Below are 17,793 nucleotides of genomic sequence, written 5' to 3'. Positions count from 1 at the left end.
CAGCTGTCCTCCCCTCAGCAGCCTCCACTGAGGCTACATGGCCTTTAGTCCATAGATTAGTCTCTGTCTTCAGCTGTCCTCCCCTCAGCAGCCTCCACTGAGGCTACATGGCCTTTAGTCCATAGATTAGTCTCTGTCTTCAGCTGTCCTTCCCTCAGCAGCCTCCACTGAGGCTACATGGCCTTTAGTCCATAGATTAGTCTCTGTCTTCAGGTGGCACAGTTCATGGGTCTTTCAGCCTGATCTGAGCATATTATTACTGTACAAAAAGGGGAATTCCGCTGCCTTGTCAAATGGTCTTATCAAGCTGGACAGAGACAGTCACAAGTAATCTCTCTCTGTCAGATGGGAGGAGTGGGAGGGAATTATGTGCCAACTGTCCTCACTGACTGAGTTCTAGCTACTGTATGTTGTTGTAGCGTTTTTGGGGCTTTAAAACCAGGCCTAGGACATTGTTCATTGACAATAATGTTTGAACTTGGAAGAACCACACAAAATAAGCACACAATTGTTATAATGGAGAATTTTAATAATATAATACAAATGGTTCACAATATCACACTGAATACATTGCTAAATTTGCTGAGGCACAAAATAATTAACAAATAGAACATTATACTCCCCTTTTAAATACAGCTTTTTAAAATTTGCATATGATCTCAATCAAGTTTGGGAAATCTGGAAGTCTACATTACAACATTGACATAATTTGTTATCTATATTTGTCAGACAGATTCTTTCCTGATCTATTCAGTTTCATAAAAAACATCAAATAGGCCTACATCAGTATACAAATGCAGACAATTGACACTGAATTACCACTCTCTATTACCACACTGTACATTTCATTAAACAGGCAATTATTCTGATATCTCCTTTGGACACTATGACTCAAATACTAGAGTAGGGACAGAAGTTTTCCCTGACCTCATGACCTGACCTGGAAAAACCCTGGGCCCTTGTTATAAACTATCAGGAAAAACTCTTGTTGAAGCTTCCAGACACAGCCTTGTTGCTCAGAACCGAGAAGACAGTGACAATATGATTATTCCACACAACATATGATGCCACATCTATTCAGCTATAGTCTCAATGGTTTCAATAGTCTCTGTCACAGTCTCCATCGTCGTAACTTCCGTACTCTGAACTCTCGTTGCAGCCGGTGAAGCCGACTCTTCCTCAGCCACCTCCTCGGGCCCCCAACCCTCCTCGTCAGCCTTGGCATCCTGGTACTGCTGGTACTCGGACACCAGGTCATTCAGATTGTTCTCTGCCTCTGTGAACTCCATCTCGTCCATGCCCTCGCCAGTGTACCAGTGCAGGAAGGCCTTGCGCCTGAACATGAGCGAGAACTGGTCTCCTACGCGACGGAAGATCTCCTGAATGGCCGTGTTGTTGCCAATGAAGGTGGAAGCCATTGTGAGCCCCCGAGGTGGGATGTCACATACGGATACTTTACAGTTGTGAGGGATCCAGTCCACAAAGTAGTTGCTGTTCCTCTGTTGCATCATCAGCATCTGCTCGTCCACTTCCTTGGTGGACATCTTGCCACGGAACATCCCAGCCACGGTCAGATAGCGCCCTCTTCGGGGATCGCAGGCGGTCATCATATTACGGGCATCAAACATCTGCTGGGTGAGCTCGGGCACGGAGAGGGTGCGGTACTTCTGGCTGCCGCGAGCTGTGAGAGGTGCAAAGCCCGACATGAAGAAGTGGAGGCGAGGAAAGGGCACCATGTTGACAGCTAACTTCCTCAGATCGGCGTTGAGCTGGCCTGGGAACCTCAGGGAGGTTGTGACTCCGCTCATGGTCATGCACACCAGGTGGTTCAGGTCACCGTAGGTCGGGTTGGTGAGCTTCAACGTACGGAAGCAGATGTCATAGAGAGCCTCGTTGTCGATGCAGAAGGTCTCATCCGTGTTCTCTAGGAGCTGGTGGATGGACAGCGTGGCATTGTAGGGCTCCACCACGACGTCTGACACCTTGGGCGAGGGCAGGACACTGAAGCTGGTCATGATGCGATCGGGGTACTCCTCACGGATCTTGTTGATGATGAGGGTGCCCATGCCGGACCCCGTCCCACCACCTAGGGAGTGGACGAACTGGAAGCCCTGAAGGCAGTCGCATCCCTCGCTCTCCTGACGCACCCTGTCAATCACGGTGTCCACAAGCTCTGCTCCCTCTGTATAGTGGCCCTTGGCCCAGTTGTTCCCAGCACCAGAGTTTCCTATTTCATAGAAACAGGCAGAAAGATAATTGTGCCCATCATGTTAGTGCAACTAACTTACATTGTAAATAAGGAAGTTCTCCAGCGATTTCTGAACATTTACTGCGATATCCCAAGAAAAGCGATATATCCCAAATATAAATACAGTAAAATATGCACAACTGCAACCTTCAAGGTGTAGTGCATTCAATGAGTTGGTCTGACAGGAATCTGTGATGTCATCGGCATCCCTCCTTGAGGAACAATAAAGGAACCTATACTGACCCGGACTACCTATTGAGATGTGTCTTTTGTGAAGTAAATCATGTGTTAAATGAGTTGAAAAGGAGACTGGAGTGCCACTTTAAATGTAAAAAAGGGAAATATCCCTTTAAGATACAGTATGCATATTACAATAGTGTCAAAAGACTATCATTATTGAGTTTCCATCATCATCAATAACTTTGATTAGATCTACCGTTTCTGTCATCAATAACTTTGATTAGATCTACCGTTTCTGTCATCAATAACTTTGATTAGATCTACCGTTTCTGTCATCAATAACTTTGATCAGATGTACAGTTACTCTCACCATGTATAAAGTTATCTGGCCTGAAGAGAGCTCCTATGCGGCTACCCCTGACACTGTCCATGGTCCCTGGTTCTAGGTCAAGGAGCAGGCCCCGGGGAACATATTTACCACCTGGAAGAACAAATTAACATGTCATAAATGATTTGCATTTGGCCCACGATAATATATCTTGATAGTCCTGTGGACTGAAGAACGCTCTTCATTTTTCAATAATGTATCCATTTTTCTTACCATTTGCCTCGTTGAAGTAGACGTTGAGCCTCTCCAGCTGAAGAGGATCATCCCCCTGGTACATTCCTGTAGCACTGATTCCATGCTCCTCGCTGATCACCTCCCAAAACTGTAAAGACATGATGGATAGATGTGAAGACATTGATACAAAAGTAAAACACAGAACCAGGGACAACTCAACAGGTCAAAAGGCCAGGAAAACCTCAGGCTCTAATGATAACTCCCCCAGACCCCAACAGATGCCCCATTACACACATTATGATGAAGTGTGAGCCGTCCATAGTGGTGAACTGTAGCTAAAATCTAACACATCATACAGTTGCTCTTGCTTGTCCTCAGCAGCAGCCATGATAAACATGTCCCACCCTTCAATGTACCAGCCTTCTGCGACTTCCTTCTTATCTCTGAGCAGAGAGCCCTTTGGGGAACTCCCTGTCACTCACACTCAACAACCGCCACAGCAGGCAACATGCCAGCACCCAATAACTTGCTCAGTATACACTATTTCAAACATGATATATATATATATATATATATATATATATATATTATACTAAAGAGAATGCCAATTGGTTTACATGTATAGGTATGTTGTGCTTTACTACTCTGAATAGTATATGAAAGGCATCAACATTATCATCAAGTAACATACCCTACTGTACCAGTTTCTAAGTCTCATTGCATGTAAATAAAATATATATATTGTATTTTCAGTGGAAGTATATATATATTGTATTTTCAGTGGAAGTATATATATATTGTATTTGCAGTAGAAGTATATCTATTTTATTTCTAGTGGAAGTATATATACTGCATTTGCATTTGAAGTATATATATATATATATATATATATATATATATATATATATATATATAGTTTTTGCGGTAGTATATATACTGTGATTGGAATCAAGATAAGCATAGAGCTAAAGCATTATAGTGTTTAAGAAACACATTTAATCCATCTGAATATAAAACAGTTCATTTTTCAACCTTTCAGTGAGTAAAAAAACAATTTAACCCATTTGAATATACAACATTTAATGTATCAACCCTTCTGTGAATAAAAAATACATTTAACACCTTCTTTGAATATAAAACTGTTAATTTATCAACCCTTCAGTGAATAAAAACACATTTAACTAATTTGAATAGTAAACAGTACATTTACCTTAGAGCCTATCTGATTTCCACACTGTCCAATCTGTAGATGTACAATTTCACGCATGATGAGCGAGCTAGAGACTGCTAACACACAAGGGCATCTGACATGACACTGCTTCCTCCCCAGGGTTTTATACTGCAGAGGGCATCTGACATGACACTGCCTCCTCACCAGGGTTTTATACTGCAGAGGGCATCTGATGTCACTGCCGTCAGGGTGACACCCAAACCACCAGGTCACAGCATGTACCCTGTAGTATCTTTTTGACTTTCATTTCATTTGCATTTAACACAGTACGATTGAATGTTGATGTGCTGAACAAGTATGATGCTTCATCAAGTATAATATATGCAGCGCATTTGACTCTGGGGATGCTCTCAAGCCTAAACGGTCCCCTAAATGGATATAACTAGTTTTGTACAATCTCATAAATACTTTATAAAAGTTTTAAACCTCTTTCAGAGAAGTTATTGTTTGGCTGTAGATTGTGCACAGTGCCTTCGCTCCAATAGTTTGCAAAGGAAGGAGGAATCGGATATATATATATATATACATCGTATATATATGGTACCCCAACCACAGTTGAGTGATCAAGGAGGAATGGGATGGGATATATATATATATATACGTACACACACACACACTCTACCGGTCAAAAGTTTTAGAACACCTACTCATTAAAGAGTTTTTTCTTTCATTTTTACTATTTTCTACATTGTAGAATAATATTGATGACATCAGAACTATGAATGACACATATGGAATCATGTAGTAACCAAAAAAAGTGTTAAACAAATCCAAATATATGTTATATTTGAGATTCTTTAAATAGCGACCCTTTGCCTTGATGACAACTATGCACACTCTTGGCATTCTCTCAACCAGCTTCATGAGGTAGTCACCTGGAAAGCATTTAAATTATTAGGTGTGCCGCCTTAAAATTTAATTTGTGGTATTTCTTTCCTTCTCAATGCATTTGAGCTAATCAGTTGTGTTGTGACAAGGTAGGGGTGGTATACAGAACATAGCCCTATTTGGTAAAAGACCAAGTCCATATTATGGCAAGAACAGCTCAAATAAGCAAAGAGAAACGGCAGACCATCATTACTTTAAGACATGAAGGTCAGTCAATACGTAAAATTTCAAGAACTTTGAAAGTTTCTTCAAGTGCAGTCGCAAAAACCATGAAGCGCTATGATGAAACTAGCTCTTATGAGGACCGCCACAGGAATGGAAGACCCAGAGTTGCCTCTGCTGCAGAGGATAAGTTCATTAGAGTTACCAGCCTCAGAAATTGCAGCCCAAATAAATGCTTCACAGAGTTCAAGTAACAGACACATCTCAACATCAGTGGAGACTGCATGACTGCATGAATCATGCCTTCATGGTCAAATTGCTGCAAAGAAACCACTACTAAAAGACACCAATAATAAGAAGAGACTTGCTTGGGCCAAGAAATACGAGCAATGGACAGTAGACAGGTGGAAGTCTGTCCTTTGGTCTGGAGTCCAAATTGGAGATTAGAACACTTAACTAGCATGGCAACCACAGCATTCTGCAGCAATACGCCATCCCATCTGGTTTGTGATTAGTGGGACTATCATTTGTTTTTCAATAGGACAATGACCCAACACACCTCCAGGCTGTGTAAGGGCTATTTGACCAAGAAGGAGAGTGATGGAGTGCTGCATCAAGATGACCTGGCCTCCACAATCACCTGACCTCAACCAAATTGAGATGGTTTGGGATGAGTCGGACCGCCGAGTGAAGGAAAAGCAGCCAACAAGTGCTCAGTATATGTGGGAACTGTCTGGTTTGCTTAATACAAGGAATTTGATGTATAGTATTTACTTTTACTCAAGTATGACAATTTTGTATTTTTTTCTACCAATGTACTTAAGTACATTTAAAACCAGATACGTTTCTACTTTTTCTCAAGTAGATTTTTATTGGGTGACTTTCTCTTTCACTTTTAGTCATTTTTCTTTATTTTTTTTCCCCTAACCACTCCTTCCCTAATTGGAGTAAACGAATGTCACTCGAGTCATTTTCTATTAAGGTATCTTAACTTTTACTCAAGTATGACATTTGAGGACTTTCTCCACCACTACATAGGACCCCAACCACACTTGAGTGATAGAGCAAAGGAATGCATACAGTGTGTTATACAGGGCTTTAGGAAAGTATTCAGACCCCTTCAATTTTCCACATTTTGTTACTTTACAGCCTTATTCTAAAATGGATTAAATCATTTTTTCCCTCATCAATCTATACACAATACCCGATGACAAAACAGAAACAGGTTTTTAGAAATGTTTGCAAATTTATAAAATATAAAACACATATTAAAGGACACCAATAAGAACAAGAGGCTTTCTTGGGCCAAGAAACGAGCAAAGGACATTAGATCTGTAGAAATCTGTCCTTTGGTCTGATGAGTCCAAATTTGTCATTTTTTGTTCAACCGCTGTGTCTTTGTGAGAAGCAGTGTGGGTGAACAGATGATCTCCGCATGTGTATATTTCCCACCGTGAAGCATGGAGGAGGTGTTATGACGTGGGGGTGCTTTGCTGGTGACACTGTCAGTGATTTATTTAGTACTCAAGGTAAACTTAACCAGCATGGCTACCACAGCATTCTGCAGCGATACGCCATCCAATCTGGTTTGGGCTTAGTGGGACAATCATTTGTGTGACCCAACACATATCCAAGCTGTGTAAGGGCTATTTGACCAAGGAGAGTGATGGTGCTGCATCAGATGACCTGGCCTCCACAATCAACCAACCTCAATCCAATTGAGATGAGTCGGACCGGAGAGTGACGGAAAAGCAGCCAACAAGTGCTCAGCATATGTGGGAACTCTTTCAAAAGTGGTGGAAAAGCATTCCAGGTGAAGCTGGTTGAGAGAATGCCAAGAGTGTGCAAAGCTGTCAAAGCAATGGGTGGATCCTTTTAAGAATCTCAAACATAAAATATATTTTGATTTGTTTAACACTTTTTGGTTACGCCATGTATTATTTCATAGTTTTGATATTTCCACTATTATTCTACAATGATGAAAATAGTCCAAATAAAGAAAAACCCTTGAATGTGTGTCCAAACTTTTGACTGGTACTGTACATAATCACTCAACTGTGGTTGGGGTCCAAGAAGGAAGTTAAGCTGTGAGGCTGCCCGTCTTGTTCTCTCTGCTGCGTCTCAGATAACACCCACATCAGCTGTACTTCTAGCTTGTTGTGTCTATCTACAACCGTCAGACACTAGTCTGATCTGGGCCCACTACAGTAGGATACATATCATCTCTCTGTATGACCAGAAGGGGAAAGAAAAGCTAACAACGCCTTGACACATTTTGATGCCAGAAATGTTTCTGGAAAGTCTCTTCATTCATCCACACACACCCCCACGACACACACACCAAAGTGTAGATGAAGACATACTAACATTCAACCCTAACTTTAAATCTTGATTTAACTTTTTATTAATAATTGGGGAAATTGGTAACTTGTTTTTTTTTTAGACCAAAACAACATTTTGGTAGGAGTGTTGTGTACAGACTGGTAAATAGTGGGCCAACTCAACAAAGTGCACTCAGAACACTCATAAGTATACATCCAAATGTCCAAATCTAACTGCATATATACACATTTCCCTGACCAAGAGAACAATAACATGTTATTCAATGTAACATCAGTGATTCTCAAAAAATTGGCTGCATTTTCCCCATTCAATAACATACACTCAGATAGTCACTGTGACTTGCTAAGAGAAGTCCCACAAACAGTTAGCTAACAGAACTGAACAGTTAATTCAACTGTTCTGAACAGTTAACAGAACAGTAGAAAGTGAGGTTCTGAACAGTAGAAAGTGAGGTTCTGTAGAGGGATAGACTCAAACAGAACTCCAGCCTCATTCAAATCAAACTGTTGTGTCATTATATCAAGGACACCTCTAAAAGTTCTCCAAATACAGGTCGTTTTGAAAAGTCACCTGTTAAATGTTAATTCACTATAATGCAGAGAAGCTGTAGGTGTGTAAACATTTCAGTTGGTAAGGAATGCTTTTAGGTGACTAGAAATCAATCATTCAGCCACACTTTTCATTCAAATTTCTTTGGCCTAATGTACCAAGTACTGTAAATATAAGTTTTAATTTGTATCTGGTTGTCCATGCATCTCAGTACTTAATAAACACACACGGGTGGTTTCTCAGACACAAATCAAGCCTAATGCTGGACTAGAAAACAAACTCAATGGAGAATCTCAATTGAAAATGCTTTTAAGTACAGGTTTAAGGCTGAAACTGTCCCACAGTGAGTCTTATAGGCATGTTTAGTCACATAAGCATTTTGCTTCAAATCACACATTCTACACTCGGGGTGAGGTGGTCATATGTCAAATATGACATTTCAAGTCATAACTCAGAATATTGAGCCAATAATATCGTTGAAAATAAATATCAATATTTTTGACAGAAAATGCACTTGAGCAAGGCATTGCTGGGTAATTCAATCTCCAGGTTGTTTTTTCTGTATTTTTTTTGCAGCCCCTCACAATCGTAATGAGTTAATGACATTTTACTAAATGTCTATTAAAGCAGCCTCCATTTTGGTATTTGATTCATTAGTGATGTAGTCCTAAAACATTTAGCATGTCAGCAATCAAGTCAAGATGTATAAATATCCAAATACATAAATAGAGCCGGTATGATGACAAATGGTTCATACTGGCTGTATTATTTAAGTACATCTTGAAACCTTCATTGCTGACATATTTTGGGACTACATTATCAATGGACTAATAAAACAACTAGCAAAATACACATTTTTTGGGTGGAGTTTTCAATTAAAACACAATGGTGTGAGCAGAAAGTGAAACTTCTCCCTCCAGATGGGGACATCTGTGTGGGTTAATAAACATCAGACCAATAGCGAACATCTTGACAGGTGAGTCTCCAGGTACATGGCCAATCAGATATGACCGATAACATACCTAACAATGACACCAGTTCCACTGTGAGAGGATTTAAGAAACAATGTATTGAGGTCTGTGTCGTTTTCTAATCAATAAAAAAACAACATTTGGAGGTTGAGATGATGCATGGTTGAATGTCTAAATTACACATTTATATAGTTTAATTTACCTGTACTTTATTGGTCAAAACATGTAGCAAAAGTTACGTTCTCTCCATATCCCCTTTGAGGGAAAATCCTGAAAACGAACAAATCGGATGTCATGTGACTTGAACACTGCACTACTATAGTGGCACGCAGAAAGGTTGATACAAGTTCGCATGAACCCCTGACCTCTAACCATCACCATCTCAAAGTAACTATGATTTTTAAAAACAAAGACTGCTCAAAACAAATCTATTTCACTCTTTGTACTACTCGTCAGAATTATTGTATTCATTGCAAAACATTCACAAATGATAACTAAAATCTTAAAAGTTTATTTTCCTAATTATGCTGTATTCTCTCCTTGAGATTTCATTCAGGGACTGGGTTAAACAAAAATATCTTTATATAAAATGAGAGGGCTCGTTTCCATTCCACCAAAATAACTGCATAAACAAGGAAGATCCTGGCAGTAGTAACATTTGATTTGGCATAATTTAAAAAGTTTCCCCATAAGCCATTGCACTCTAAGCCTACCACCATGACAGCATTACAATGCACATATACAAATGAAAAATGTTAGCTAATATTATAAGCTTTATTCATTAAGTATAAACTTTATTCATTAAGAAGTACAAAGAGTGAGACGGGAATGTTTCAGAGACGTATAAAAACATATTTGAGAGTCATTTAACCACGTGTAAACATTATAGCTGTGTTTGCGGCTTTGCTCTTCTCTCCAACACTACATTTTTAAAATGAAAGACACTATAATAACAGTCCGAGAGGAGGGGTGTGGGGGGGGGGGGGGTCTGGGAGAAGCAGGAAGAGGGAGGGGGACTAGAGAAGTCATGTGGTTCTGAACTCTTTTCAGCCGGCGATTTTCTCTATCTCATCCAGATCATCAGTGTCCAGCTTCTCGATCTTCTTATCTGTGGATGATTAGTGAGGATGAGGTCATCGTTAAGACTGTCACACTGCTGGGGACGGTTTTTCGGACATGATTTAGCCTAGTCCTGGACCAAAAAGCAAGCCCAAAGAAGAATCTCCAAGGAAAGTGCTTTTCTAGTCCATACTAGGCTTGATCCTTGTCCGGGAAAACGAACCTCAAAGTTTGAAAATCATTTGGCAGGTAGCACATTTTATTTGGAAGGTCAATAAATAACTGATTTATTCAGATATCCTGACTTACTGAAGTGATCCTGGATCTTGTTTAGGACGTTCATGCTGAACCTGCTGTCCACCATGTTGATGGCCAATCCCCGCTTCCCAAAACGACCCGTGCGGCCAATCCGATGCAGGTAAGTCTCGTTGTCCGGGTTACCGTCTCTGTCCACCGGCAGGTCAAAGTTTATCACCACGGAAACCTGCTCCACGTCAATACCTGGAGGGAGAGTTAAAATGGTCAGATTAGAAGAGGTGGATGGACAGACCAAACATAAAATGAGTATACAACATATCCAATAATTACCCAGGTGAAGAACACTAAAAATGATTCAATGAAGACAAGTGCATTAATATAAATGTCATCAGTCCACGTGCATGTGAAGAAGAGTTGAACAGTTACTTTTGCATCACGAGGTAAAAAGGACCCTCTCCTTAACTTGAAACTCCTCAAGGATCAATAGGTATACCATTAACAAACACGATCGAAACCATGTGGAAACACTACACACTGGGCCTTTAAATAAAAGACCAATAGTTTGATTGGTTGAGTTACCTCTGGCACAGACGTTGGTGGTGACCAGGACCTTCTCCTTTCCGTCTCGGAAGCGGTCGATGACAGCAGCTCTCTGCTCCACCTGCATCTCCCCACTGAGCAGCGCCACCTGGTGGCCCTCCCGGGACAGCTCACCTGCCAACCACCCCGCCGTTTTCCTGGTCTGAGCGGGAAAGAGAGACAAGAAGGATAAAGTACACGGAGAGAAACACCACATCCTCAATCCACCCCCAAGCCATTGGAAACATCTCCCGTAGCTCCTAGTGTAGATCTGAGATGATTAAATAGGTATCAGGCAACATGGTAAGAACTTCTCATCTGGCTGTTTACATCCATTAACATTATCAGAGTTAACTCTTGACAGTTGGGAATGAAACATTTCCTCAACACTGATCTGTGGCTAAGTAACACAGTGTGCACTCACCGATCTACAAATCCCCTTTACCAAACAACTTATTAAGGGGAGTAACTCACATGACAGAAGATCATGGCCTGAGCGATGGTAATGGCTCCGTAGATGTTGCAGAGGGCCATGAACTTCTCCTCTTTGCTGTTACAGAGGACGTAGTACTGCTTGATGGTGTCCAGCGTCTCCTCCTCCCGTTTCAGCTTGATGATGTTGGGGTCTGGGACGATGCGCTGGGCAAAGTTCCACACAGTCTCCTCAAACGTGGCAGAGAATAGCAGCATCTGGCACTGTTTGGGTAGCATCCTGAGAGGGAGAAAAGGGGGTCATTGTGGTGGGTGGGTTTTTATAACCGCTAGCCAACTTCCCGAAACACAGAGAGAGAAGACTAAGGGGTCAATGTGTGTACCTCTGAATGCGTATACTCTGGTCCTGATGACCCTGTGTAGCGATCATGACGTCAGCTTCGTCCAGGACAAACACTTTGATCTTCTTGGGGTCGATGAACTTGAACTTCAGACACCAGTCCAGCATGGTGCCTGGAGTCCCTATCACAACCTGCTCCTGGAGCTGGGTACCTCTCTGCACTGGGGAGAGAAGAAGAGAGAACATTCAGCATGGTGCCTGGAGTCCCTATCACAACCTGCTCCTGGAGCTGGGTAACTGGGGAGAGAAGAAGAGAGAACATTCAGCATGGTGCCTGGCGTCCCTATCACAACCTGCTCCTGGAGCTGGGTACCTCTCTGCACTGGGGAGAGAAGAAGAGAGAACATTCAGCATGGTGCCTGGAGTCCCTATCACAACCTGCTCCTGGAGCTGGGTACCTCTCTGCACTGGGGAGAGAAGAAGAGAGAACATTCAGCATGGTGCCTGGCATCCCTATCACAACCTGCTCCTGGAGCTGGGTACCTCTCTGCACTGGGGAGAGAAGAAGAGAGAACATTCAGCATGGTGCCTGGAGTCCCTATCACAACCTGCTCCTGGAGCTGGGTACCTCTCTGCACTGGGGAGAGAAGAAGAGAGAACATTCCCCTTTTCACATTGTCCTGTTCACCACAGTTACAACAACTGTGGTGGATGATTAACCTGGTCAGCTCATTGTGATAAAACAGTCATACCAGTGTTTCACACTCTGGTTTGAAATACAGTCAAATCAGTTGAGACTTTAAAAGGGACTCCGTAGTAGACTTACGTTTGTTTCCTCTGATGGCGTAAACTAGTTTGACCTCTGAGTAGTGCTTCCCCATCTGCTCAATTACCTTTCCTGTCTGCAGGGCCAGCTCATAGGTAGGAGACACACAGAGAGCCTGGGAGAGGAAAGAGAGAGGTGTTATATAGCTCATAGGTAGGAGAGACAGAGCCTGGGAGAGGAGAGAGAGGTGTTATATAGCTCATAGGTAGGAGAGAGAGCCTGGGAGAGGAGAGCGAGAGGTGTTATATAGCTCATAGGTAGGAGAGACAGAGCCTGGGAGAGGAGAGAGAGGTGTTATATAGCTCATAGGTAGGAGAGACAGAGCCTGGGAGAGGAGAGAGAGAGAGGTGTTATATAGCTCATAGGTAGGAGAGACAGAGCCTGGGAGAGGAGAGAGAGAGAGGTGTTATATAGCTCATAGGTAGGAGAGACAGAGCCTGGGAGAGGAGAGAGAGGTGTTATATAGCTCATAGGTAGGAGAGACAGAGCCTGGGAGAGGAGAGAGGAAGGTGTTATATAGCTCATAGGTAGGAGAGACAGAGCCTGGGAGAGGAAAGAGAGAGAGAGGTGTTATATAGCTCATAGGTAGGAGAGACACAGAGAGCCTGGGAGAGGAGAGAGAGGTGTTATATAGCTCATAGGTAGGAGACACACAGAGAGCATGGGAGAGGAGAGAGGTGTTATATAGCTCATAGGTAGGAGAGACAGAGCCTGGGAGAGGAGAGAGGTGTTATATAGCTCATAGGTAGGAGAGACAGAGCCTGGGAGAAGAGAGAGAGGTGTTATATAGCTCATAGGTAGGAGAGACAGAGCCTGGGAGAGGAGAGAGAGAGGTGTTATATAGCTCATAGGTAGGAGAGACAGAGCCTGGGAGAGGAGAGAGGTGTTATATAGCTCATAGGTAGGAGAGACAGAGCCTGGGAGAGGAGAGAGAGAGAGAGAGAGGTGTTATATAGCTCATAGGTAGGAGAGACAGAGCCTGGGAGAGGAGAGAGAGAGAGAGGTGTTATATAGCTCATAGGTAGGAGAGACAGAGCCTGGGAGAGGAGAGAGAGAGGTGTTATATAGCTCATAGGTAGGAGAGAGAGCCTGGGAGAGGAGAGAGAGAGAGGTGTTATATAGCTCATAGGTAGGAGAGAGAGCCTGGGAGAGGAGAGAGAGAGGTGTTATATAGCTCATAGGTAGGAGAGACAGAGCCTGGGAGAGGACAGAGAGGTGTTATATAGCTCATAGGTAGGAGACAGAGCCTGGGAGAGGAGAGAGAGAGAGGTGTTATATAGCTCATAGGTAGGAGAGACAGAGCCTGGGAGAGGAGAGAGAGAGAGGTGTTATATAGCTCATAGGTAGGAGAGACAGAGCCTGGGAGAGGAGAGAGAGAGAGGTGTTATATAGCTCATAGGTAGGAGAGACAGAGCCTGGGAGAGGAGAGAGAGAGAGAGGTGTTATATAGCTTATAGGTAGGAGAGACAGAGCCTGGGAGAGGAAGGTGTTATATAGCTCATAGGTAGGAGAGACAGAGCCTGTGAGAGGAGAGAGAGAGGTGTTATATAGCTCATAGGTAGGAGAGACAGAGCCTGGGAGAGGAGAGAGAGAGAGGTGTTATATAGCTCATAGGTAGGAGAGACAGAGCCTGGGAGAGGAGAGAGGAAGGTGTTACATACCATCTCACCTGCTGATTACCTAAACATGCCATTAGGCACAAAACATGTAAAGGTCCTACCTGGACCCGGTACAAAAAAAACAAGCAAGCAGAGAGTGTACCCTAATGAAATTGACCCTGAGAGGTCAAGGGTCAGGGCTCAACTCACCTGTGGGAACTTGTTGTTGGGATCAACATGACTGAGCATGGCCAGGACAAAGGCAGCAGTCTTCCCTGTCCCTGACTGAGACTGGGCTATCAGGTTCTGTGGGCTGGTAGACACGAGAGCACAGGTCAGATCAACAGAGAGAAGGAGACAAGAAAGATGAAGCTTGATGATCTGGTAAAACTGTTTAATGGCCAATCAGATCAATGGAACAGTTTGATATCAGTTTAAATGGAGAAGAGCAAGACCAGACAGAGAGGATGTTGGGTATTACAGAGAGGTAGACTCTACACAGCATATCTTATGTCTATAAGCCTTCTGTCCAAACAAAACTAATCATCTCTAGTCTGTCAACCAGTTTGGGATTCAGGGAATTAATATTAACTTGATACAAAAAGCTGAGAGGTGTGTGACTGACGAAGAGGTATCAGGCATCTGGAAGTGTCTGAACTGAGCGATTGACTGAAGCTCTCTGTAAACTCACGGTTCAGCGAGCATCATGGGTAATGCGTTCTCTTGGATTTTGGAGGGTCGGTTGAAGCCCATGGCGTACACTCCCTGGAGCAGCTGAGGTTTACTGTGGGGACAGGGAGGGAAACAGGCGTATTAAGGGGACATTTTTTAAATTCAAAACAAAAGAAAGTATGGACACAAAGCCAGGGGCCCAGAGCACATTACATGTGCCAACAGCTAAACAGATTCTGTTCAAAACTTGTCATTTTAGTTCAACAACATTCATACCACCTTGGGCACTCTTAACACTTCATAGACAGCTCATAGACAGCTCTTAGAATTTATAGACAGGACATAGAACTTACAGCCGTAGTTCCTCGAAGGATTTGACAGAGTAAAGTGGAGAGTTGGGATCCCTCTGTAGAACTTCTACTTGATTGGTTGTGTTCACTAGATTACTGCGTATCAACTTATTCAATAACGACTGTGCCGCCTTGTCATCTGAAAACAGTCACATTTGTATTTATTATGGATCCCCATTCGCCAAAGCAGCAGCTATTCTTCCTGGTGTCAAAATTAAGGCAGTTTATACCATTTTAAAACATTACAATACATTCACAGATTTCACAACACAGTGTGCACCCTCAGGCCCCTACTCCACCACTACCACATATAGTACTAAATCCATGTGTATGTATAGTGCGTATGTTATCGTGTGTGTGTGTATGCATGCATCTGTGCCAATGTTTGTGTTGCTTCACAGTCCCGCTGTTCCATAGTGTTTTTAAAAAATCTAATTTTACTGCTTGCGTCAGTTAATTGATGTGGAATAGAGTTCTATGTAGTCATGGCTCTATGTAATGCTTAAGTATATTAGATCAATTCGATTTACTTTTGATACTTAAGTATATTTCAAAACCAAATACTTTGACTTTTACTCAAGTAGTATTTTACTGGGTGACTTTCACTTGAGTCATTTACTATTAAGATATCTTTACTTTTACTCAAGACAGACAGTCTCCACCACTGTGGTCATCCCATGTTGTGTTGTTTGCCTGATAGTAAACACCTTTATCATCCTCCTCCCCTGTTTTGTCTCCCTCTCCTCCTCCGGTCTTTGCAAGCGTTGTAGCGCTGGCGGCTGCTGTGTTTGTCGTTGTTGTTGTTGTTGTTGTTGTCGTCGCTGTCGTCGCCAATGCAGCGTTGGCAGTACCTGAGGGTACCATATGGTATTTGTTAGCCTGTGGTATCTCAGAACAAGTTGACACTTTTTTCAATTAAACATTTTGTTTTCACCCAAACTAGTTAACAAGAACTGATTCACAAATGTAAGTTGTAATCCTTCAGATCATGTGTTATGTTAAACCACATAGCCGGTTTATAAAATAGGCAACATGGAATAACTTCTCTTACCATTTTCCTCGGGCTTGTCTTTGATTTGTAGGCTACCGATCTAGGAAATATAAACAAGCATAATATGGTTTTAGGATGTCCAGGAATGTTTTTAAACGGGTCATTTCTGGGTAAGGCATGTGCTGCACAAATTGGAGTGGGTGAACATGTTAGGATCTTCCTCCCTGGACAGATGCCATTTCTTTCCCACGTCCAAAGTCGTGACAAGAAATACATTAAATCGGGTTAAAGCTAACGAGATATAATTGTATGTAACAGAGAACGTGCATACAATGCAATGAAAACAATGCAATGAAAACTATTAATAGTTAGCTGATCTGGCTAGCCAAGTTAGCAAAGTAACGTTAACTAACGTTTGATAACTTGACTAGTTAATTAGCTATCTGACGTTAGCCAAACTAGCTAGTTACAGTAGTCATTATGATGTGAACGATAATACGGTCGAGGGGTCATGCATGTACTGTGGATTGATTGCAATATCGGTCAACTATTTAACTAGTTAATTCATGTCATTTGCTATTTTTGAACAGAATCGATAGTTAACGTTAACCAGCCGAAGCATAGGCCCAATGACCCGACAAAACACTTCGCCAAAGAGCAGTTCGGCTGGCGCTTAACGTTACCGATTCCGCCGCGGCTTCTTGCTCGTCCACAGCCTGGGCCCAGGAGTCGGTTGACATGATGTCCGCAGTTATTAGGTCAGTCTCGTTCTCTTATCACACCACCTGGTTCCAAGTAGCTTCAACACCAACCTGATAACTGAGCTAGGAACCCTAACAAAGTGTTTCCAAAGTCTGAAAATAAACTAATATTACAATGGCGTGAAGAAATAGGCTACGGAGTTCACCAGTGCGTCCGTAAAAAGGTCCGGGTGTAGAAATTGAGACAAGAGCAAAACGGTTCCTCCCGAATGGCACAACAAAAGTGCATTCAAATATAACGTTACCGTATTGGATTAGCTAATTCTGTATTGTGCATTTAATCAAAAAAATAGCCTGCATGGATGAAATGATTGTTGTTCCGCTAGGGTTCGCACATGTTCTCCCTGAGTGTTGCAGATGGATAAAATAGTTGATTTGCGGTAAAATATCAGTTTATCACAATATGTATTTAGTACTTTACGCAGCCTCTAGATGGTGCCTTACACATTCTGTCTTCATAACTGAAATAGGGGTTGCATTTAAGACATTTTAGGGAACAGTTTGTGACTACTTGCAGTAAAGACTACACCAGTATGAATCCATACCTATACCGAGGTAATACAACCCGATATTTCCAAGGGATGGACAGACTGTCTATCTATTGATCAGATTCAGCGTCCATTAAACCTACAGAGACCCAGAGGTCACCTCTCTGAAGCCTGTCTTCACTGATGCTACTGCTGCTGCTTCATTACATGCCTAATTGATTTCACACCTTTGCTTGGTCTAGTTCCGCTGGGATGGATGGATGGATGGATGGAGAGAGAGAGACAGGGAGAGGGAGAAAGAGAGA

At 42.4% G+C, this 17,793-nt stretch overlaps 2 protein-coding genes across 3 annotated transcripts; both read right to left on the bottom strand.

Annotated features, from left to right (window-relative positions):
* Positions 1 to 508: 508 nt before the first annotated feature.
* Positions 509 to 4,347, bottom strand: LOC115143511 (tubulin beta chain-like). 2 transcript variants are annotated; one of them, XM_029684009.2, is made up of 4 exons: positions 4,201 to 4,347; positions 3,030 to 3,138; positions 2,799 to 2,909; positions 509 to 2,227 (listed from the first exon to the last, which is right to left on the bottom strand). In XM_029684009.2, the coding sequence occupies exons 1-4, from the start codon at positions 4,255 to 4,257 to the stop codon at positions 1,074 to 1,076; spliced, it is 1,431 nt and encodes a 476-aa protein (XP_029539869.1). In that variant the 5' UTR covers positions 4,258 to 4,347; the 3' UTR covers positions 509 to 1,073. The 2 variants fall into 2 exon arrangements, with proteins under 2 accessions (XP_029539869.1, XP_029539870.1); XM_029684010.1 differs by lacking the exon at positions 4,201 to 4,347 and adding an exon at positions 3,285 to 3,508.
* Positions 4,348 to 7,651: 3,304 nt separating this feature from the next.
* Positions 7,652 to 17,173, bottom strand: LOC115143528 (ATP-dependent RNA helicase DDX19A-like). The gene is made up of 12 exons (XM_029684030.2): positions 16,923 to 17,173; positions 16,300 to 16,339; positions 15,956 to 16,099; positions 15,252 to 15,387; positions 14,918 to 15,010; positions 14,437 to 14,539; positions 12,629 to 12,743; positions 11,846 to 12,023; positions 11,505 to 11,742; positions 11,031 to 11,193; positions 10,503 to 10,694; positions 7,652 to 10,242 (listed from the first exon to the last, which is right to left on the bottom strand). Exons 1-12 carry the CDS (start codon positions 16,977 to 16,979, stop codon positions 10,181 to 10,183), a joined length of 1,521 nt encoding a protein of 506 aa, XP_029539890.1. The 5' UTR covers positions 16,980 to 17,173; the 3' UTR covers positions 7,652 to 10,180.
* Positions 17,174 to 17,793: the final 620 nt, after the last annotated feature.

This window comes from Oncorhynchus nerka, linkage group LG15 (assembly GCF_034236695.1).
Source record: "Oncorhynchus nerka isolate Pitt River linkage group LG15, Oner_Uvic_2.0, whole genome shotgun sequence".
Classification (NCBI taxonomy): Eukaryota; Metazoa; Chordata; class Actinopteri; order Salmoniformes; family Salmonidae; genus Oncorhynchus; species Oncorhynchus nerka.
The sequence above is the reverse complement of the archived record's forward strand: the minus strand, read 5'-3'. Positions and strand labels throughout refer to the sequence as shown.

Coding starts and splice junctions, on each gene's coding strand:
- LOC115143528 (XM_029684030.2), bottom strand. CDS start 16,979: ATGTCAACCGACTCCTGGGCCCAGGCTGTGGACGAGCAAGAAGCCGCG. Junction 15,011..15,251: donor TCCTTCGAGGAACTACGGCT/GTAAGTTCTATG, acceptor CTGTCCCCACAG/TAAACCTCAGCTGCTCCAGG. Junction 11,194..11,504: donor AGGCCATGATCTTCTGTCAT/GTGAGTTACTCC, acceptor TTTCCCGCTCAG/ACCAGGAAAACGGCGGGGTG.
- LOC115143511 (XM_029684009.2), bottom strand. CDS start 4,257: ATGCGTGAAATTGTACATCTACAGATTGGACAGTGTGGAAATCAGATA. Junction 3,139..4,200: donor GAAATCAGATAGGCTCTAAG/GTAAATGTACTG, acceptor ATGTCTTTACAG/TTTTGGGAGGTGATCAGCGA. Junction 2,910..3,029: donor CTACTTCAACGAGGCAAATG/GTAAGAAAAATG, acceptor TTGTTCTTCCAG/GTGGTAAATATGTTCCCCGG.